The following is a 24,609-nucleotide window of genomic DNA, read 5'->3' as shown; positions in this document are numbered from 1 at the left end:
CTTTTATGTCCTTGTTCAGTGTTGCCCCAATCTTGATTTCCTTGGGTTCTTTATCGGTGCCCAAGTTTATGATTTCAATGGCTTCTTGAGGAGGGAGCATGATTTTGGATTCTCTGTCCATTAGCCTTGACAATTCTTCCGGAAGTTCATCGTCTTCCTCATCCCCTTCCTCAGACTGATTAGAGAGAGCCTCGAGCTTACATTGAGTTTCAGCAGTATTATTATCGGTGATGTTAGAAGGTGATCTGCACATGTTTATGTTTTGTTTTTAGTATGCAATTATGATTGTGCTTTTGTTTTATGCAAGAATGTTATTTGTCATTTTAGGAAAGTAAATGCAAGAACGAGACGGTGTTTTCAATACCAAATGCAAACGATAATTTTATTAATAAACTCAAACTTTGAAAGTAAATGGGGCCCTTACAAACCAACTCTATGCTTCGGGCGGGGCATGAGCGACATTGTTTTTTTTTTAATTGAAAGGGAAATAAAACACACGACAAAAACAAATTACTTTAAAATAGTAACTATCTCTGGTATCTCCAGGCTTGTCCAATTTTGGAGCTGTTCTCCTGGTCTGATCATTCGGATGAAATTGGATGTACCCTCCATGCTAGATATCATGGATACATGCTCATATCCGCCTGTGACAAAAGTTTGCGCGATCGGAGGGAATCGTTGCTCTTCCTTTGCAGCCTTCTTTGTTGGTTGGTATCATAACCCCAGACGATCCTTCTTCTCTTGAATTTCTGGGACTTTGCCCCAGCCTTCCATTTTCAGGTCTGGCAGGTCTCTCCAGGATGTCACCGCCCTTCGTATCTTCTCTATTGGTAGTGTGACAGCAGTTGCTATCTCTAGTGCTTGGAATGAGGTTTCCAACGCTCCTTCTCCAGCCTCGATGTATCGGTATGAGTCCAGATTGCTAACAAATATATCCTCCTCCCCATTGACGGTCACTATAGAGTTCCCATCCACAAATTTTACTTTTTGATGCAGAGTAGAGGTAACTGCCCCAGCAGCATGAATCCAGGGACGTCCCAATAGGCAGGTATAAGCAGGTTCAATCTCCATTACTTGGAAATTGATGCAGAATGTATGGGGACCAACTACTACAGGGAGGTCTACTTCTCCAAATACCGGACTTTGTGATCCATCGAAGGCCTTGACTACCAGACGACTTGGTCTAACTACCAGACCCTCCAAGGCTATCTTGTCGAGAGTGGCTTTTGGCATCACGTTTAATGACGACCCTGTGTCAATCAGAACTCTGGATAGATGAGCTTTCCCACATTGTATGGAGATATGCAAGGCTTTGTTATGTTCTTTCCCTTGTGGGGGTAGCTCATGATCATTGAAGCTTAAACATGCCCCAGCAGTAAGATTAGCCACCATCCCATCAAATTGATTCACAGTGATGTCTTTAGTTACGTGGGCGGCGTTCAGGATTCTCATCAAGGCGTCTCGATGTTTTTCTGAATGTACTAACAGCGAGAGGAGTGATATTTTGGACGGAGTTTGATGCAACTGGTCCACCACTCTATAATCACTTTTCTTGATCAACGCCAAAAACTTTTCAGCATCTTTGTTAGCAGTCTCTTTGTCCTTGGACGTGCCTTCTTCAGTCGGGACCACAGTAGCTTGATTACCTGCTTGCGCTAAGTTCTCATTTGGTTTCGCAGTGCTGAATATGCGACCACTACGAGTCATGCCCCCAGGCCCAACGATCTTTGTCACATCCGTATTAGTACTAGAATCATATTCCCAAGGGACCGCTTTCATTTTGTCCACCAGATATGGATCTCTGACTAGGATGATCCTAGTGTGTACTTGTGTGGGTATCAACAATGGTGTTTTGGCGCAGGGGATGATTAATGTCTTCCTTGCCCCTGGACTAGGTATTATCAATGGCTCATTCCTCTCTAGCATAGCCACATACTCCTCCTCGGGATGTTCTTTCAACTGAATTACTCCTTGGTCCACGAGTCTCTGTAGGGTGTCCTTAAAATCCTCGTTATGTTCTAGGACGAACCCCCTTGCGAGTAGATACCTCTTAAGGGCATCTATAGGGGAACTCCGTTGTTGAACTAACTCTTGCTCAGTGACGACCTCGATCGCATTGACTGTGCCATCGTGACGAGACATGGGATTCGTCTTCACGTTGGGTTTGTCAAAAGCAATTGCCCCAGACTCGATTAGGTCTTGTACCTTGTGCCTGAAAGCCCAGCATTTTTCTAATGTGTGTCCAGGAGAATTGGCGTGAAATTCACACCTTTCATTAGGTCTGAAGTTGGGCGTAGCTCTTCCAGGAATCGGGGGTGGCATAGGTCTGAGTTCTACTAATTGCTCATTTACCAGATATTTCAGTATTTCACTTCTGGAGGTGGGCAAAGGGTCGAATTTCCTTTGTGGCACTAGGAATCTATTCTGTTGCGGTGAGTAAGACATAGGAGGTCTAGGCTCTTGATGCACTACTGCGTTGGTCTCCCCTTCCTTCTTTTTAGCGAAGGTTGAGGTGGGCCTGTTTGAGTGATAAGAGTTAGATGGTGCTCCTTGTATCTTCCCATCTTTGATTCCGTCCTCAATTCTTTCTCCGATGACCACTAGATCTGAGAATCCTGAGGATACACTTCCGATCATCTTATCGTAGTATGGTCCTTGTAGAGTTCTCATAAACATGTCAACCAGTTCCTTTTCTAGCAACGGAGGTTGGACTCGGGAGGCCATTTCTCGCCATCTTTGGGCGTATTCCTTAAATGATTCTTCCTTCTTTTGGGACAAATTTTGTAATTGCATTCGATTGGGTGCCATGTCCAGATTGTACTTGTATTGCTTTAAGAACGTATTAGAAAGGTCGTTCCAGCTTCGGATATGCGTCTTTTCCAGTTGCATATACCATTCAACAGATGCCCCACTCAGGCTGTCTTGGAAAAAGTGCATCATCAGCTTTTGGTCATTGGCATAAGCAGCCATCTTCCTGACATACATGCGTAAATGACTCCTTGGGTATGTAAGTCTTTTGTATTTTTCAAAGTTGGGTATCTTGAACTTATGAGGAATAATCAAATCCGGAACCAAGCTCATTTCATAGGTATCCACATCAAAGACGTCATATCCTTCTACTGCTTTCAGCCTTTCTTCTAGCGCCTTGATTTGTCCACTATTTCTAGCGCTTTCCTCAGAATCAGATTGGGTTTGCTTATGTTGGGGTTCCTGATTTGTTTCATCCGCCTCCCCATATTGTAAATCCACGTAATCTTCATCCTTAGGTGGGTTTTTAGCAGGGATGCGAACCGTGCGAGGCGCCCCCTCTTTCTGATTGGTGGGAATGAATCCTTCATGGGAAGCTTCTCCCTCTTCATGGGTTCTGGTAACTCTCTTTGAGGAGTGGGCATTTGACTTGTGAGGATCAAAGCCTCGAACAAATCCTAACAGCGGGTTGCCATCATTCGGTATTTCCTCATACTGGTTCCGAGCTTCCCTAGCCTTTTCCTGTTCATCCCTGATGTCCTTCATGAAACTCAACATCTGAGCCATTCCTCCCTTAATCTCATCTACAGTGCCTTTCAACTGAGTTACTTCTTCGCGAAGGGCGGCTTGATTCTGCTCTAGTTGTTCCATAGCTTTCTTCTTCTGAGCGCGGGTTTGGTATGGTGGTATGGTTGCTTGGTTGCCTTCTCCAATGGTGTGACTGGAGATAAAGATAGTTTTTTTTCTTTTAATGCTTTGAAAATAAACTATGGTATGCATGATATGAATGTTATGCTTATGCTAAGTTCATGTCTTATCCACATTATTATAGTAAATATATATATATTCCCCTTTTTTATATATTCTTCTCTTTTTTTTTTTTATAATTATTTGGTGAATATTATAGGGACAATAAGTAATGCGAAAAATAAACACACTTTATTAATTAAAAGAAATACCACTTTATTGTTGGTTTACAAATAGGAATGGAAACTGAAATTAAAATACTTGGAATAAAAGCAACAAGGAAATAAAATAAAATTAGGAACGCTTTTGGACGTCTTCTCGGAACTTGTCCACCATATCCCTACAAAGCTCCATGAATTATTTGACCTCTTTAGGAAGGATGATAGGAGATGATTCCGCCTTTGCCAAACTCCTTGGGATATCTTAAATCAAATCATTACACAAGAAGACTAGCTTATCATAATTATCGCGACATTTTTCATAGTCTTCAAGCATCTTAGGAACCATGCTCACATGTTCATTTGCCGTAGAAACAATTGTGTAAAGTCTTTTCCAATAATCCCTTTCGTCCATGGCTGCCTCATATATCTTTCTTTGCCTTATGAACACTTGCCTAAGTGATGCCATAGCTTGAAGTGCTCTATCGTACTCACCGGTGCGCTGTAAAAGTGCTTCCTCCGTAGTTATTCTTCTTGCGCGCTCTTCTTGTCCGGAATTGCGAGCTTCTTGAAGATCAAACTTTAGATTCCTTATTTCCACCTCTTGATCTTTAGTTCTATCAGTTAATTCAAAGACCACGATTTCTAGATTTTTCTCGGATTCCGCTTTATCATGAGAAGCTTTTTCATAACGTCTTCTCCACCTTGCAATTTCTAGATTTGCTTGTTCCAACTTCTCATTATATGCCTCTAGATTATAATTAGCACTTAGAACTCCTTCGGTTGCACGTTTCCTTTTACTTCTTTGCCTATCATTATCTTCCTTCATTGCTTGAAGCTCTTGGTTTTTCTCTTTAAGGTCAAAGCGTAGTTGGCTCCTTTCGTTGGTAAGTTGATGTATATTAATCTCTAATTTTTCTTTTTCCTTTCGGGACGCCTCTAGGGCAGCCCTGATCCCTTCTACCTCTTTGATGGATAGAGGAACAGGATTAGGAGAATCAGGCTTGTATGCGGGATCCACAACAAAAGGAAGCAAAATCTTTCCAACTCTTTCTTGAACCCAACTAGTATAAGGTTCTCTAGCAATGATGTTCTTTGGCCCAAAACTCTTTGCATGCACATGTCTCCAAGCCTGAATTATTTTCTTTAAAGTCCTTGGTTCCCCTTTTTCGTTGTCATGCAAAAGTAATTCCTCCAATTGTGGTTTGGGAGGCTCACAATCCATGGAATGGCCTAGTTGGCGCAATGCTAAAATAGGATTATAATTAATGCATCCTAATGTTCCCATCAAAGGCACATTGTTGAAATCTCCACATTTATAAATAATCTTATCGGAATTTAATTTCTTTGCATACCAAAGGATAGAATCTGCTTTGAGAGCCCTTAATTTTTGGGACCAATCATTTCTAGTCAATTCTTTAATAAAACAACTAGCTCTGTAGAGATGGGAAATCAACCAAGAATATAGAAAATGCACACAACAAAATAGCATCCCTTTCTTCTTCAAACACCTAGCATGGATGGCATAATAAATATCAGCAAGGATGGTGGGAGTTGGATCCTTATCAAAAATCCTAAAAGAGGTGAAAGCATGAATGGCGGCAGGATCAATATAATCAATATTTTTTTGGCAATAAGACAACACCAAAAATCAAAAGAGCTAATAAATGTCCACAAATGTCCCATTGTTTCCTTTGAGCATACATTAAAGCTTGATTTTCTAAGTAAGATCTTTTGATCCCATGCACATCTCCATCAGTTTTATAATTAGATTTCAATTCCGTAGCAGACAATCCCAAAGCTTTTGCCAAATCTGAGAAATCAACTTCTTTACCCACACCAGTATAGAATTCCCTTTTTATCCTTGAAAATCCTAACATAGCATCCATTTCTTCCAAAGTCGGAGCCAACTGAAAATCTTGAAAAGTAAAGCATCTAAGTGGAGGATCATAGAATTGGACCAATGCAGTAATAGCTTCCTCTTGGACTTTTACCTTTAACAAATCCAACATATCTCCATAACGGGCCACAAACCTATCCAAGGCACTTGATGGTAGTTTTTCCTTTATTATTTTCAGTTTCTTGATATCTGGGGTGGAAACAGCAAAGTGGATAATGGGCTTCTTTGTACTCATCCTTCCTACAAATTCACCAAATAAAATACATTTTTATATTTATATATATATTTTTTACTTTACTATTTTTCTGTGGATAAGCCATGATAAAATGCATATGATGAATGATGCATGCACACAAATAAAACACAAAAAAAAAAAACAAAAATACAAATATAATAATCACAAATAATATTTCATATTTAATCACATAAACATAAAAGCCCTAGGTTCATAGGTTCGACGTAGCGGCTTTTAGGGAGCCTACCCTTTCCATTGGTATGTCCTAGACACGGGTCTCATGAGGTCGTTCGTAGCCTCCGAGACTTTTTGTCTCTTCGGATTTTAGAACAACTCATTTTATCCAATGAGGTTCGAATTTTTGGGGTAGGTTCTCGAAGAGATCAGCTGACTATCCAGTCCTGCCCTCAACAAAGTCAAGCCTCGTTTTGGACATTTCCGAATATTCAACCCACTCCGAGTGGAGTTATCAATGAGACTCGTAGGCGATTCAAGTCCCCCCTGATATCAAGGATAACTCCCACACTTAGGTTTTAACACAACATAATATATACCCAGCAATGCATATAATATAGCAATTATGCAATTAAATACAAATATCAAAGCAAATAGAATATTTTTAGAAACAATAAAACAAATAAAAAATGAAAAACAAACAATAAAAAAAATCAAACGCAAACCCTAAAAATGGCAAATTAGCCAAACCCTAACACTTTGCCAAACCTAAACCATGCCAAAACCTAAAACCTATAGGAGCATAGTATTCACCAGTTTTTTAGTTTTCCCCAGCAGAGTCGCCAGCTGTAGCAACTTGCCCTAAACATTAAAGACTTAGAGTCGCCACCTATTCTACCAAGGAGAATAGGAAACCTCGCGCAATTGAGAGATCAAGGTAAGATACTATATTCAGGTCGAGGGAAGGTGTTAGGCACCCTCAACCCTTTCCTAAGGTTTGCATTATAAGGTCAAGGTTTATGGCTAAAATAAAGAAAGGTGACAGACAGTTAATAGGGTTAAAGGCAAATATCAAGATTAAGGGTTTATGATTAAAGAAGCGAAATCGGGACAAAATGAGATTTGTGGGGGAGGGGACTCGCCTTGTTGCCAAGTGCCTACGTACCTCCTTATGGAGGATCAGAGTCTACGTAGTTCGGGGAAGGGTTGTACGCCATAGGATTTGAATTTGATCTGAGATGGTTGAAAGTTTGCTTCAAGGCTTTTGAAATAGCCTGTGATAGTTAGGAGTTTGAAAGGTTTGTTTGGAAGTGTTTTTAGAGTTTGGGGCGTGCAACCCTGATTTTTATTTGTACCATTAACCGCAATAATCGATTGATTCAATTACCATAGTTAACAGATTAGTAGTTAGATCGTTACCAATTTTAATCAATTGATTTAATTATTACTAATAACGAATAATAATATTTTTTAATAATTTTTATGAATTAATTTGTATCATTACCCCTCATAATTGATTGGTTCGATTAAAAAGAATAACGAATTGGAATAACAGAAATAAAAGGGTTAATCATCGCAACTAATAGGATAGTTGAAACCATTTAACCAAATAAAAATTACTTATATTTTAAATATCATTTTAATTAAAATTATCATTGACCATAGCGGTTAATCGATTTAATCGGAACGAACAACGAATTATGATTTTTAATATTAATATCATATATTAACTTTATTTATAAAAAATAATTATTATATATATAACTAAATATTATTAAAAAAAGATTTAATTAAAATGAATATATTAATTAAAATAATTTTAGTTATTAGGGATTATGATTCAATGAGGTTAGGGTAGGGGTACATGTTATGGGGATTAGATCTGGGACGTTAGATTAGGCTGAGTGGAGGATAAAGGCCTGGATCATGAGGGTACATGGTAACCTTAGGGGCTATGGGCGCATAGGATTATAATTGAAAATTTCAGAAAAATATATGTTAAGGAGGAGGCTCGAACCCATGACTACCCCTTACCAGCGCAACAACCACCCAACACACCAAACGCAATCACGCGTTAGACACACGCTTTCAGCACCAGATAAAGAAAATCAAGAAAGCACACATACAAAACGCGCGCGCAATTCAAAAGGGACAGTGATGTAAGGACACATCATCATCGTCCCCATAGGAACTGAAAAAAAACCTGCAACGATTAGCTACCAAATTGCTACGATTTCATTCGTAGCAAGCTTACCTGAGATAACAGCGAATAACACCTGCGCAAATATAAACGTTTCGCGACCCCTCCAATACTCTCGTCTAGGTCATACGAGTTTAACCATGCCCTTAATTAGTTCTAATTTTACTTCTAACAAAAAAAAACCCAAATCAAACCCTAAAAAACTCAACTCGGACGTTAATGGCAAAGTGAGTTTTGACCACACAAACTTTAGTCTAATGATCCAGAAACGTTCATAACAATTATACAAAGCATAAAACACAAACAATTTAACATATGAATGCACCAATTATGCTACTCGATCCAAAGTTCAGAACAACCTACCTTGGCTAATTGGAGATTGTTTTGGGGGTGCTGAAGCAGAGTATCGATCCAGACACGTTCAGAATCCCTTGAGGAAGCTTTTGCAATCGTTGAATCCCTCTGAAAGTCTCAAATTCTCCAAATTCGAATTTAAGTTCTTGGGTGACTTTTTGACTTCTTGCAAGCTCCTTTCTGCCCAGATTTTCCAACCCCTATTCATGTGCATAGCTTCAACTACTTATAGGCTTCTATTAGGTCAGGAATTGGAGGCCCATTGATCATTAAATCCACCTTTTCCAATCTTACAAATTTGATTTATTTCTTGATTTTTAAGTTACTATATTTGGCTCACATTACATCAATCTTCTCCAATTTACTTGTGCACGAAAATCTGATTGCATTTGATCATAAATGTTGATTGAAAACAATCAAAATATATCCTTTACCAAAAATATTTGATTTTTATCTTAATTAAATCATTAAAAATGAAATAAAATCCTAAAAAAATCAAATAATACATCTAATTTCGTGGCTTGGGGTCTTGGACAGCCTAAATATCTTATGGATCAAGTTTGGATCACAAAACATAGGCCCACTTGTGAGAAGTCCAATTTAAATCCCTTGTATTTCACATTTGGTTCTCTAAAATCACCCAACTTTGACCAAGCATATCTCACTCAATTTTTAAGCTATGAAGGAGTTCTAGGACTTTTTGGAAACCTCAAGATGTCCTCTATAAGCCACTTTGGAACATATTTTTCATTTGGAGCTTTTATCTTGATCATATCCTCTTTGACAAAAAACTGCTTTTGAAGGATGCTTGAAAATGACCTGTAATCTTTTGCATCATACCTCTCAAATGAAGCATTTCTAGCCTTGGCTTGTGAGAGACAAAGTTGTAGAGAATCCAATTTCCTTTCAAATAGGCTTTAAGTGGGGAATTTTTGATGTTCCATGTGAAAGTTATGGTCAGTCAAAGTTGAGTTGACTTTTTCCTAGAGAAACCCTAATTTGAACCTTTTTGTATTTGTTCATCTTTGAGTTTCTACTGATAAATCATGATCAAATTTTGATCAAATGATGGATGTACACTTATATACTTGATGTTTGATCAATGATTAGAGGTTTGGACCATGCTTTGATTGTGGTTGACTTTTAGGTTTAATCAGTTGACTGTGAATCTTAGAGTTTGTTTGAGCAGGTAACTTTTGGAGTTGAGCCTTGACTTTTGCCATAGAGTTATCCTAGATCATTATGAACCATAGAACCTTGATTGAGAACCTTTATCTTATTGATCTTTTCAGGAGAACCTCAAACCCTAGCCTTAGGAGATTCTTGACTTATGGAATGTTGTTTGGATAGAACCCTAATTCTTGAATCATTGTAGATGAAATGAAAGAGGCAAATTTTGGGGTATGACAGACCGGTCCGGTTTTTAAAACACTGCTAATTTGTTAGGTGCTTAACAAACTTCACCTTAAAATCGGGATGTAAATCTAACAAATTCTTAATACTAGATATGATCACACTAAATTTTTAATTACCACCATAATTAACATGAATAGCTTGCACTACCATTTAAGAATCACTCTAAAAAAATGATATGATCCATTTGCATCTGAATGGCTCCCTGCACAACTTCTTTCAATTAGAATGCCTTGGCTTCTATGAGTGTATAAATACCAACATCTCAAGCCATTCCCGCCATGATGAATCTTCCGTTGCAATCTCTATAACACCACTCTTTGTTTGTTGTTTCCTGTTGATTATTAAATCCAGCATCAACATTACATTTCACCCACCCCACATGAGGTGGCTACCATAAAGGTTGTTGTTGGCTTTGCTGATCATTGTCACTGTTAAGTTGATAATTTTAAGCTATAAACCAGTCCTTCCAAATATGATATGCTTGCATGCCTAACTTACTTGTGTCATCCTTCTCGTTATTCTAAATCCAATTATTCATATTATTCTAAAGCACCTATAATATAACAATTACTCTACCTTTAACCATCCTATCCTCTTTACTATAGATGTCTTAAATCATAGACCTCACTTCATTAAACCTTTGTAGTCGTGGTGTGGTAACATAACAAGTCCGTCACATTCCAGCATTGTAATGTTATTGTACACCCAAAGAACACATGTCACTCATCTTTCACACCTCCTTCACATAATTGACACATAGTAGGACACAGAATATAATGTTGCCGAAGTCAACATCGGGTAGGAAGACAAGTACGACATATTTGCCAAAGTAAGTGCTTAGTTCTTGGTGGAGCTCTTATCTTCAACAAACTACGCCATTCACCTTCTACACTTAGAACTTTTTGAATGCTTTGAATCTGCATCCATAATTTATATCTCGTTTTAACACTATAGACATCATTTTGCTCCTCTTTCCAAACCAAGCAGTACTCACTAACCTCTTCCAAAAGGGGAACCTTGATAATTCCCTTAACTACACCGTAAGAAAACAAGCTACAAATTAGAGCTCTCAATGAAATGGGGAGTGATTTTGGCAGGGATTCGGCAGGTAGACTTTGTGTGTAATAATTTCTTATCATTGCTTTATTTATAAGAGAGTGGATGAGAGTGAAAGGTGAGTTTTTGTGTGCTTCATACGTGTGAAGCTAGTTGGATATTTAGAGAGGTACATGTCAGTCCTTAGTGTAGCGGATGAAAATTAGAGATTACGCTATTGAATAACTTAACTCATAAAAAAGCAAGAGTCGCCACCGAACTTTATTGATTCCAATGAAGGAAAGAAAAAAAATCGATAAAACCCACAAAGAGAAATCTGGATACGGGGGTTGGTTATGCAAGATGAATGTGTTAGCACTCCTCACATCTGTGGTACTCCATAGGAACCTTTTGAACATCTGTGGTACTCCAAGTGAAAACATACAAGCTCACACATGTAAAATCCATACAAACAAGCATAAAGGTTCAAACATAAAGGAATGAACATGAAAGGAGTAAAAGTGTAAGTGTACTAGCAATAAGCTAACCTTCTAAACGACCAACCAGAACGATTAATCGAATAAGTCTCGCTGTAGCAAACCCATGATCAAGCTATGAATGTATGCAACTGTGCATGTGAAAGTACGGTTGATGGTAATGCATGAAGTGCGATCGACTTATGGTAGAAAACGTCTAAGAACCTAATTTTATTTTGAAAAATGGTTAAAAGCATGCAAGCAATAATAAAATAAAACGGTGAAATTATTACAAGGCCTCGGGGATGGGGATTACAAATTTAACAAATGGGAATGAAACTAAACTACAAATTATTACAAACCCAAATGAAAATTAAAGAGGAAATAAAAGATAATATATGTACAAAATTTAAACAAATGGTAAATGTCCACAATGAATATCCCAAGTCCTCAAAGATGGTAGTACCTCACATAAACAAGAAAATATTAGCAAAATAACAATGCATAAAATAATATATGAATAGTGGAAAAACAAATAATGAATAAAATAATAAAAGAAATCTAAAATATAAACCATATTAAATTCTAAAAGAAAATTAAAAATTAAACAATATATTTTTTGGTATTTTTAAAATAAACTAACATTTTTGGTCTTTTTGATATTAGAAAATAAAATAGCATATTTAACTAATTTTTTTCTTGAGTTTTTAATATATTTATATCAATTAGAAATTAAAAACAACAATCAAAATAAAACTAAAATAAGAACAAATAAAAAAATAGACTTAAAAGTAATCAAATATGGGGGTGTCAATCATAAGTAGGGCGCTGGACCCATGAAAGAAATTGAAGCCCAAAAACAGTCCAAACAAAAATTAAATCACAATCCAGGAGAAGGGGTGCGGTACTGTAGCATGTGGGATGTAGCAAGTAAATCGGGTATGGGCCACATCTTTAGGCCCAAGACAAACTAAAAGGACAACAACAAAGATAAACCCTGGTCACAAAGAGGGATCCATCTCTTCCTCTCTCAACGGCTCTTTGCTCCAATTCCTCTCTCTCATGTTCAAATTATCTCCCCTGTTTCTAAGAACTCAAATCCCTATCTCTTCTCTTCTATCTCATGTTTCCGGATTTTGTTATACTTCTTAATCTCTGAACCTCACTCGGTCTCTCTTCTCTTTGAACAACACAAATGGAAGACAAAGAACCTCCCCATCTTTGTTTTATATTAGCATCACAACGACAAACCTCTCTTAAATCTCCCTAAATATACTCTCATAATTTCTCGCTCAATGAACAAATTAAATGGATTTGCAAAGCAAACATAGACCGTAAATGAAAATTAGAGCAGTAACACGAAGAGGAACAAAATTATCTATTGGGAGGATGTTTTGTTAAGAAATGTGGTTGGGCCTAACGTATCCCTACAAAACTAGTTTGTAGGGTGAGGATGACCCCCACTTATAAGGACATGTTCAGACCATATATTTTTCAATGCGGGACTCTTAACACACCCCCTCATGCCCAGGACTAGACAACTGGAGCATGAAAATAAATGGTGGGTGGCCCAATAGCGGAAACCATAGAAGTGGCCCACCGGATCTTAAATGAGGCTCTTGATACCATGTTAAGAAATGTGGTTTAGGCCTAACTCACCCCTACAAAACCGACTTGTAAGGATGAGTTAGGCCCAACCACATTTCTTAACATGGTGTCAGAGCCTGGTTTAAGATTGGGTGGACCACCTTCTATGGTTTCGCTATCAGACCATTCGCCATTTATTTCCACGCTCCAGTTGACTAGTCCTGGGTGTGAAGGGGTGTGTTAAGAGTCCCACATAGGATAATATATGGCCTGAACATGTCCTTATAAGTGGGGGTAATCCTCACCCTACAAACCGGATTTGTAAGGAGGAGTTAGGCCTAACCACATTTCTTAACATGTTTCCTTACGGAATACTCAGGTGTGGTGTTTGAATCTTTACTCTGGACTTGCGTTTCACCTCTTCATCTTCACGAGATCCATTGTTGTGTCGAATGTGATGTTGTGGATCTAAAAATCGCGGATGAGATGATGAACTATTGAATATAACTCCCGATGGCTCTTTGTTGGAAACTTGGAAAACATACGTAACTTGGATACGATGCTGATGATTGAGTTGGATGTTATTCGAATCTTGCTGAAGCTTGAAATGTTGTTGCAATTTGGTCGGTGTTACCTCGATGTTGGTGCGGAATCGATGTTGCGTCTAAACTGAAACTGTGTGGATTTACTGATCAAATTGTTGTTGTTGTAATTTTGTACAAGAAGGTGATGACTGGATTTATTTTGGTTTTCAGCTTGCTGACAATTATGATGATGAAGGATATGAATTGGAGGTTGAGGTTTGAATCAGAGTTGTGATGTATGTTGATGGATGTGTTGAATCGGTGATGATAATGGAGTTGATGGAGAGTTCACAGTTTGGAAAATTTTATGATATGAATGGTTTTGTTCATGATTTCTGGAAATGAATGGTTATATGATATGGTTGTGGTTTGAAATGCAGGTTTGAAGGAAGGTTTTTGTGAAAATAGTTTGGAGGAAGTTGCTGCGTTTTTTCTGCAAAGTAACACTATACATTTCTCCTCCCTTTCTTGTTTAATAAGTGAGTTCTTATATAGACGTGAGGAATTAAGGGTAGAAGAGGAATTTCTGAGTAAGGATAGGATAATATTGAACAAAACGTTTGTTGGAGAGGTGAAAGAATTGTGCTGATTTCATGGGATTGTTGGAGAGGAGCAAAACCGTGTAATTCTTGAGCTATGTAAATTGGTTTTGAATTTTGTCATCTTATGAAAATAGTGAAAAGTTTGTTTTTGCTGATAAATGATAATGTACACTTGGTGCATGAGATGCATTGTCAAATGGTCCCACTCAATTTTGTTTCATGGCTCAAATGGCTCAACTCTTGGCTTGGACACCAATTGGACTTAAAAATGGCAAATGGGCCTAGTACAAATCTCTTGAGACCTCCCTTCATTAATACACCTATTAAGAGAAGAAACAATAACACTAATAATAATAAAAATGATAAAAGACCAAGACAAAGATTTCATAAATTTTAATTAAAAATTCAATTTAATCTAAATCGAATAAAAAATTAAAATTATAAAATCGTGCAAGGTTATCAAAATATGGACAAAAATACTATTAATTGAAGAATGATGTATGAAAGAATATATATATATATATATATATATATATATATATATATATATATATATATATATATATATATATATATATATATATATATATATATATATATATATATATATATATATTGATGATTTTTCTAAATGAATGCAATGCAAATGGTGCTATGTATATTTTTTCTGATTTTTTTTTGAGATAAAATAAGGATATCAAATGTAAATGATACAGGTGAAAAAAGTCGAGACAAAATTTAGGGTGCAACACTAAGGTCTGTGAGGCGTGACTTGAATTTGGGAAAAATGAGTGAAAACAAATGGTTAGGTTAGGATTGGATTGGATCTTTAGTGATCCGTGTGAGGGGAAATTGGAAACAAGGGTGAGGATTGAATGGTTTTTAGTTTATGATAACTAGTAGGAAACCCGTGCGTCCGCACGGTTCTGGTGTGGGTCGCGGATATGTCACTAGTTTTTCATGAGAATTTAAACAAATTAAAAATATCAAAATATTATTGGAAAAAAGAAAAAATATAGACGGCGAGAAAATTGTATACCTTTTTAAAAACTTCTATTGTTAAGAAAAACTATTAAACACATAATTTGTGAAAAACTAATTTTAAAAAAAGAAAAAAAATATTTTTTTATGATTGATACAGTTGTAATAATAAAAACACTTGTAAAGTTTAATAAATGAGACAAATAAATATTCAAAATTAAAATTATGTGAAAATTAGTAGAAACATAATTTTACATTGTACCGGTGTATTATCCGTGCATTCACACGGGTTTTGTCCTGGTTACCCGGACGTCCGCACGGGTCCTGGCGTGGACCCCAGATACGTCACTAGTTTGTCATGCGAATTCAAACAAATTAAAAAATCAAAAAATTAATAAAAAAAGAAGATAAAATAAATAAATAAAATTCAGAGATAAATATATAAGTTAATCAAAAATAAATATTAAAATGAAAGACATATTTTTTAAATAAAAACAAAATTGTTTCAGTTTTTCAAATTTTAAAAGAAAGACATCAATAACATATACTATAATTATTCATATATATATATATATATATATATATATATATATATATATATATATATATTTAATCTCTAAAATTATTTTATTTTAAATTAAAAATTGCTTCAAAATAAAAATATTAGATCCCTGCGCATTCACATGGCCTGGTTAACCGAACGTTCACACGGTACTCGTGTACTACTCGTGCGTTCACAATAATTTTGGCCTGGTTACTCTCCCGCACGGGTTCTAGTGTGGGTTGGACCGGATTTATCAGATACAAATAGTATTAAGTAAAAAAATCAAAAAAAAAAATTATATGAAATTGAAATATAGAAGTTATATTGTTTAAACAGGAAAAAAAAGTGAAAGATAAATATATAGGTTAATTAAAGATAAGTATTTAAATAAAAGACATATTTGTAAAATAAAAACAAAATTTTATCAACTATCAAATTTCTAAAGAAAGACATCAATAATATATATTTCAAATATTCATATTTTATCTTAAAAATTAGTGTATTTTAAATTCAAAATAATTTCAAAATAAAAATATTAGATACATGAATAATTAAAAACAACACATTTTAATCGTGTTTGAATCCATACACTATTTTAAATATATTTAATTTTATTTTATTTGATTGTACAAAAAATATAATAACCCGTGTGTAATACGGTGAACTGACTTTATTTGAAATGTCGCGGTAAGCAAGAATCGCCACCGACTTTTATTTTATCCAATTGGAAAGGCTAAAAGAACAGGAAAGACCTTTTGAAAGATTTTGAGTTCGGGGGGTAGGTTATACAAAGGGAAGGTGTAAGACACCCTTTGCATCCATGGTTATCCATGGGCTCTTAATTGCTTAGCTCACTTTTGTTTTCAAAATGTTTGAATTGTTTAAAAAGTAGAGTGAGAACAGAAAAAGATTCGTTAAGGACTTTAGCTTGTAAATAAGCGTAGCCTTGTTTTGAAAGTATTTGAAAAGAGTGGGAAAATATTTTGATTTGAATTTAGATTAAGCAATTAGTAGCAACTACCCTAGGTTTTGAAATTTGTTCTTTTAGCTTTTCAGGGCGAAAGGGTCTATCCATACCATAAGAGGGTAGGAAGTCTTTCAATTGGATGTTTAAGGGTCATCGAGAATAATCGTTCGCCATAAGACTGTCCCTGCCATAAAGAGGGCAGGTAGTCTAAGGGAAGGATATAATAGTCATTTAATATTTTTAGGCATCATGCGAGGATACCTTAGCAATTGGGACAATCATTATATTTTACCGAGGCAACTTCGAGGGAGTTTCAATAACTTTAAGGCAACATTTTCTTTAGGTATCCTCGGAATCGAGGGACTTGACTATTTAGTATACTTAGAGGCAACAGTAATAAGGCAACAAGGCAACCAGAGGGATTACCCTAAAGGTGTGTGGGTGCACAATCACGTGGTTAACTTCGATGATATTTATCTTGTAAAGAGTTAGTGATTCTATGTTCAATTCATGGTTTATCACTCCCTAGGGTTACTAACCACGCAGTTTAAAAATACAGAAATTAAAAATATAGAAAGCAGAATTTAAAAGTTCCTACGCTATTACAATAAACACCTGTTAATGCAGAAAAATAAAGGCGGAAATTAAAGGCAGAAAATAAAAGGCCCTAATTACCATTACATCCTGTGAGCAGTTACATAATATGGTAAAAATTTAAAAAAGGGTTAAAAGAAATAATTAAGTAGATAATGCGCCTTGACACGCAGCAGTAATAATAAAGACAAGATTATAAATAATAAGGAATGATAATGAAGGCAAATAAATTAAATAAATTAAAATAAAGGCAAATAATTTAAAAAGGCATGCGACTATCATAGAGCATGAGGTGAGAAGAGAAACCGCGCTTTGAAAGAAAATTCAATTTGATTACAAAAGGGTAAGCCTAAACCCTTGAAAGTTAACACCTACTAAATCGGGTAAAATCCTAGTTGACGGACAACACCTACCAAATATGTGATTTAGGGTTAGGGCAAAGTTAGTGATAAAACCTAAAATTAATTATTATTATTATTAAAAACTAAAAATAATTAGCCTAAAATTAAATTATTATTGTTAGCCTAAAAATACTAATTTTATTAAATCTGAATTATCTAATTAGTTAACTAAAATCTAATTTCTAATTAAATAAAATTATTAATTAAATACCCTAAAAATAAAAATTATTATATATAAAAAAATATAAGTTAAAAAAACTTGAACTAAAGTTTTTAAAAAAGGGGGTTTTTTGAATTTTAAAAAAAGAAAAAGATTTATTAAAGATTAAAAAAAATAAAAGAAAAATAAAAAAACACACAGCAAAAAGAAGAAAAGAGGAATGAGAACCTGGGCGTGGGATCTTATGTGGAGGTTTCTTGAAGGTGTATGGTGGACAGCACATCCAGGTGCCCTTGGATCTGGCTTTGGTGAGATCCTGTGGTTGATGCTCGAGGGTGTATCGTGGGCCTTCGTTGCTCGCGCACACCGTATCTGCAAACAAAGAAAATCAATAAAATTACACGCAAGATGCAGGGATCGAACCCGTGCACCTGCGTGTTTAAATCCTCCAGGCGCCTTCCACTAAGTCATCTTGCTATCTGTGTTAAAAGAATCAACTAAAATAGAAAAATATTAAATCTGGGCAATTAATTGAAAAGTCAAATGGAGTCAACCAGGGGTCCCACGCGTAAACGACCAACCAATCAGGAAGGGAGAGAGATGTCTGGATTTGTTGACCCACCAGTGAACGAAGAAAGAGAATCAGGAATCTCAAATCAGCCAATCAACACATCACACGCGTGGTCAACAATTCGTGGGTACTGTTCATCATCTCCTTTGTTGTTTTTGCTACGAATTTGCCTTCAGATGCGCAACTTTTGAACTGATGATCTGTTTTGAATGATGTTTGAACTATGATGAGCTGAATGAGATAATCTGTATGATTAATTGATATATGATTTAATTGAATGATTTTAATGTATATATAAACATGCTTGTGATAATGATGATGATGATGATGATGAAATGAGTATTGGATGATGTTACTCATAGAACGATGATGATAAAAGTATGTTGTATATATGTTGCATGCATTCATAACCATTTGTTGAGGGCTGAATCCTGATGATGTGGGGATTCAGTGAAGGATATAATTCCCATTGTGTGGAATTGTACTGGCAGGGCCGTATCTTGATGAGGTTAGATCGGTCGGTGGGTTTTCCCATTGATGATGTTGGTACCACATGCATAGTGTCAATTTCATACATATGCATGACTTTTATAACATGATTAATGTATGTTATGTTATGACTTGATGATTTGTGAATGTGTGATGATGAGATGTCTGAATATGAAATGATTGGGTGAACGATATAACTATGATATATTGTTGTTTATAATGCAATAACATTGGTTAATTGTGATGAGACTCACCCTTACTTGTTGTCATTTTAAGATTGAGAATAGCGGATTGACTTGGTGAGGATTAGCTCATAAGTCGATTTGTTAGTTAGCGTCAGGTGTCGTGCTCTGATAGATGTAACACTGGGGAACATGATGTTTTGAGTTTTAGTTAATAACTATATTTGTTTAATTTATTTTGAGAATTAATGCATTGATGATAAGATGCTAAATTGACGATTTAATTCCGCTGTGTAAACATGAGATATTTGATTTATGAGTTATGTTAAGATGTTTCTTCAGTGAATGCATGACAGTGACGAATGAGGTTTATTTTATTATGAATTTTGACACCCTTGTTGCATGTTACTCTGATTTAATTTGTTAACTGCCGCGGGAATTTAGAGGGGTGTTACACCTTTCAACATAAACTCAACGTTCATCCTAACAATAGTGAAAATAAGCCCCAAATACAAACTAGAGGTGATTCTTCTAGAGGTGGCAGATTTGGAAGAGGCAGAGGAAAGTTCGAAACTCACGTGGCAGATTTGGAAGAGGCGCAAATGGCGGAAGATGGAATGAATCATCAAACAAATTATGCAAAATTTGTAACAGCAACACTCATGACGAGAAGGACTGTTGGAACGAAGGCAAACCGCAATGCCAAAATTGCAAGAGATTCGGGCACCTTCAAAAGGATTGTCGTCTTGAAAATCGGCAACATGCTTCGTATGCAGAAGGAGAATTTGATGAAGGTTTTTTTTCTGCTTGTCATAAAGCATTGCATGAAGAAGGTGAAAATGTTAGGTATTTGGACAGCGGTTGTAGCAACCATATGACCGGACAGAAGGAAGCATTTATAAACATTGATTCTTCATTTGGCTCAAAAGTTAAATTGGGAAATGGAGAACATGTTGAAGTGAAAGGGAAAGGAAGCATTGGAGTCACCATGAAGCAAGGAAGCAAAGTCATACATGACACGCTCTATGTGTCGGAATTAGACGAAAATTTGCTTAGCATTGGACAACTTCTAGAGCACGGCTATTCTCTAAACTTTGAGAATAGAGAGTGCATAATTTACATAATTTTTGTGAAGATGACTAGCAACAGGAGCTTTCCACTATCTTTCAATTATGAGAAAAATGTAAGCATGATGGCCAGAGAAGAGAATGACTCGTGTTTATGGCACAGGAGACTTGGGCATTTGAATTAAGAAAGTCTCAAGTTACTTTATCAAAAGAAGATGGTGTATGGGCTGCCAAGAACCGAAGAAAAATCTGGTGTGTGTGAAGGATGTGTCTTAGGCAAACACCACTGGCAACCATTTCCAAAGGAAGGTGCATGGAAGGCCAAATAAGTGTTGGAACTTGTACACACAGATGTGTGTGGCCCTATGAATACTTTGTCTCATGGAAAAAACAAGTACTTTATCTTGTTTATTGACGACTTTACCCGCATGACTTAGGTATATTTCATGAGACAAAAATCTGAAGCGTTTGTAATCTTTAAGAAATTTAAAGCATTAGTTGAAAAACAAAGTGGTAGATTTAAAAAGATGCTGAGAAGTGATCAAGGGAAGGAGTACACCTCAAATGAATTTCACAAATTTTGTGAAGATGAAGGTGTTGAAAGACAACTCAATGTTGGCTATACACCTCAGCAAAATGGTGTATCTGAAAGAAAGAACCAAAGCGTGATGGAGATGGCGAAACCTATGCTACTTGAGAAAGGTTTGCCTAAAACCTTTTGGCCTGAGGCAGTTAACACTACTGTGTATTTGATGAACAGGTGTCCAACAAAGGCCGTGTGGAAAAAGACTCCATTTAAAGCCTGGAGTGGAAGAACACCGTCGGTGAACTATCTTAAATTTTTTGGATGTGTTTGCTATGCTCAAATTTCTAAACAAAAGAGGACAAAGCTGGAAGAAACAAGTGAAAGATATGTCTTTATTGGCTATAGTTCCATGTCAAAGGGTTATAGACTTTACAACTTGAAGACAAACAAGGTGATCATTAGCTGGAATGTTGTATTTGATGAGAACGCTTCTTGGAATTGGGAAGAATACAAAATGAAGGAGAAAATAGTCCCTGCAATCATATTACAACAGGAAAATTCAGCAACTGTGAATGAGCAACCAACCCCATGTACACCAAGTTCCTCATCCTCTCCAAGTTTACCAATTTCAAGTTCATCAACTCCCAGCTCAACTCCAATAAAATTGAAGGATTTGAATGATATTTATGCAAGATGCAACTATTGTGTTGTAGAACCAGAAACTTTTGATGAAGCAATCAAAGAAGATGTTTGGAGGAATGCGATGCAAGAAGAAATAAATGCCATTGAGAAAAACAAAACATGGCAGCTAGTTGAAAAGCCAAATGACAAAGAAGTTATTGGAGTAAAGTGGGTGTACAAATTGAAGCATAGTCCATATGGGTCAATTCAAAGAGCCAAGGCTAGATTGGTAGTAAAAGGCTATGCACAACAGCCTGGAATTGACTATAGTGAAACTTTTGCCCCAGTTGCAAGATTAGATACTGTACGAACAGTTATTGCATTAGCAGCTCAGAAAGGGTGGAACATGTACCAACTTGATGTGAAGTCAGATTTCCTGAATGGAGAATTAAAAGAAGAGGTATATGTGCAGCAACCTCAAGGCTCTGTGACTAAAGGCCAAGAAGAAAAAGTTTACAAGTTGAAGAAAGCTCTCTCTGCGTTGAAACAAGCCCCTAGAGCGTGGTATAGTGAAATTGACAGCTACTTCATTCAACAAGGATTTCAAAGAAGTCAGATGAGCATACTTTGTATGTGAAGCATCAAGGTAAAGATGATATCCTTCTTGTTGCCCTTTATGTTGATGATTTGGTGTATACGGGTAACAACAAGAAAATGGTTGAAAACTTTAAAATAGAAATGATGAAAAAATATGAGATGAGTGATCTTGGCTTGCTGCATCATTTTCTTGGTATTGAGGTTTACCAAGATGAATATGGAGTTTTTATTTGTCAAAATAGATATGCTGAAAATATTTTGAAAAAGTTTGGCATGAATGGCTGCAAACCTGTTGATATTCCTTTAGTGGTGAATGCAAAATTAAAGAATGAAGATGGTGGAAGATTAGTAGATTCAAGCATGTATAGAAGTTTGGTTGGAAGCTTGTTTTATCTAATAGCTATACGACCCGATTTAATGTTTGCTACTAGTTTACTCTCAAGGTTCATGAGTAAACCAAGTCATTTACATCTTGGAGCAGCAAAAAGAGTTCTAAGGTATGTCATGGGAACCATGGAACATGGAATCAGGTTGAGAAATAATTTTAAACTTGAAGTTAAAGGCTACTGGGACAGTGATTGGGCTGAAAGTGTTGATGACATGAAAAGCACTTCTGGTTATGTGTTTAGCCTGAGTTCAGGAGTAACTTCTGGGTGTTCGAAGAAACAAGAAACTATAGCGCAATCTTCAACTGAAGTATAATATTTGGAAGATGTTTTGGATACACAACATTCATTGTGGTTGAGAAGAATACTTGAAGATATAGGAGAAAAGCAAGAAGAAAGTTTGTTGATTCACTGTGACAATAAATCAGCAATAGCCATGGCGAAGAATCTTGTTTTCCACATTCGAACAAGACATATTAATATAAAGCACCAATTTATTCAAAGTGTGATTGAAGATGGCGATGTGCAGTTAGTGTTCTGCAGTTCACAAGAGCATCTTGCAGACATTTTTACTAAAGCACTACCAAGAGGAAGATTTCAATAACTTAGAGAAGCAATTGGAGTTAAAGAGCAATACATTAAGGGGGAGTGTTAAAATTAATGTGTTGTAACCACCACTATCTTTAGTAAGAACCTCTAGAATACCACCAACAGAGTGATAAATTATAGTGTCACAGGATTCTGCAGAGAAAAACTAATTTTCGTCACTTTTTGCACTATACTTCTACTGGTGGATGACCATTGAAAAAATCTGCTTTTATTGAATTCACCACACACTTCTTGCTATCAACTTAGCATTACAAAGCCTTTATATAGGCTTGAAGAAAACTGATAGAGAATACAAATGGGTTGATAACTCTTTGGTTCTCTCAATCTTAATGATACAACTCTACCATAAATCTAAATAAAGACAATAATTATATTATGATCGTTACAATTCTCACATAATGCTTACTAAAGATAGTGGTGGTTACAACACATTAATTTTAACACTTACAATCAACCGGATCGTCTACCATGCCACCCAAAGGTGAGTTCCCTCCAGTGTTCGGCATCGTCCGGTTCGGCACGAGAAACCCTCTCTAATACTTGGCGCTTCCTGTTTGTCTGGAGTTGACTTAACTTTATTCTTGATAGACTGCTGTCTTAACTGTCCTTGCAAAATAATAATATCTACCATTATAAAACCAATGTCGATTGATTTAGAAGCTTCATTCATAGTGTATTCGTTCTTTAAAGAAATTATGTAATAAGTAATTGTGATACTGGACGAAAGAGCGAAAGAGTTATACCAATATCCAGATAAAGAAGCTACTGCATGCCAAACAACCGGTTGGATATATAGCATCAACACAAACAGCCGGTAAATGAATATCCTTCTCAAATGTTTCCATCACTCGTTCCCGCTCCTTATACCTATAAAAACATCAACACCAACAATTACGACAACCTGCACAATTGAAATACACACAGAAAAGAGAAGAAGTAGACAAAGTAAAAACAAACAACGAGAGGAAAGATTCAAGCTTAGTACGGTCTCATATTGAAACACGTTATTAGTACTTTTAGTAATCATGAATGATAGTAGTGTCTCAAATAGCACAGTTGCAACACCTACACTGAAACAAAGATGCCAGGCGACATTAAGTTGAGCCAAGCAACTCTACCATTAGTCAATACGACCAGGTCGTAACAAATTTGGATAAGGAATTTTCATTCTGTTGGTAGCCAGAATCACTTTTACATCTCCTCTTGAATCAAAACCATCTAGCCGGTTCAACAACTCTAACATGGTCCGTTAAATCTTCCGTTCTCCACCGGAGTGAGCATCATACCTGTAAGGCACATTTACAATTAGGCTTGTGAATGCAAGGGAAAAAATATCATAGTCCGTGAAGTGATACAATGCATCACTTTTCTAAACCACCACCTATATGAATCCTAAAGTAGAGATTCAATAGCTTATCTTTTTGTACCGATTGCATCAATTTCATCAATGAAAACAATAGAAGGAGAAAGATCATCAGCAACTCTGAAAAGTTCCCTCACAAGTTTTGGACCATCTCCCAAACTAACAAATAAAGCAAATATAAAATTTGTCAATATAAATTAAGAAACAGGGATAGTTTCACCCAATTAGTTTATTCACTTGTGAAGATGAGAATTAAAAAACCTATTGATAATTACCAGCAGCTGAGTGAGAATCAAATGCAAGTAGAATTGATTGCGGGGACTGCATGTTTGGATGGAGACCTTGATCAAACAGAGAGCTCTTCCACTTTGATGAAGAAGAGCTTCATAAATGCA

The 24,609-nt window shown here is 36.2% G+C and overlaps 2 protein-coding genes across 2 annotated transcripts; one reads left to right on the top strand and one right to left on the bottom strand.

Moving 5' to 3' along the window:
* Positions 1-714: 714 nt before the first annotated feature.
* Positions 715-3,534, bottom strand: LOC131648884 (uncharacterized). Its single transcript, XM_058918616.1, has 2 exons — positions 2,894-3,534; positions 715-2,212 (listed from the first exon to the last, which is right to left on the bottom strand). The coding sequence occupies exons 1-2, from the start codon at positions 3,532-3,534 to the stop codon at positions 715-717; spliced, it is 2,139 nt and encodes a 712-aa protein (XP_058774599.1).
* Positions 3,535-22,129: 18,595 nt separating this feature from the next.
* LOC131648883 (secreted RxLR effector protein 161-like) lies at positions 22,130-22,558 on the top strand. Its single transcript, XM_058918615.1, has one exon. The coding sequence runs from the start codon at positions 22,130-22,132 to the stop codon at positions 22,556-22,558; it is 429 nt and encodes a 142-aa protein (XP_058774598.1).
* Positions 22,559-24,609: the final 2,051 nt, after the last annotated feature.

This window comes from Vicia villosa, linkage group LG2 (assembly GCF_029867415.1).
Source record: "Vicia villosa cultivar HV-30 ecotype Madison, WI linkage group LG2, Vvil1.0, whole genome shotgun sequence".
Lineage (NCBI taxonomy): Eukaryota > Viridiplantae > Streptophyta > Magnoliopsida > Fabales > Fabaceae > Vicia > Vicia villosa.
Note: the sequence above shows the minus strand (reverse complement) of the source record. Positions and strands in the feature narration are given on the sequence as shown.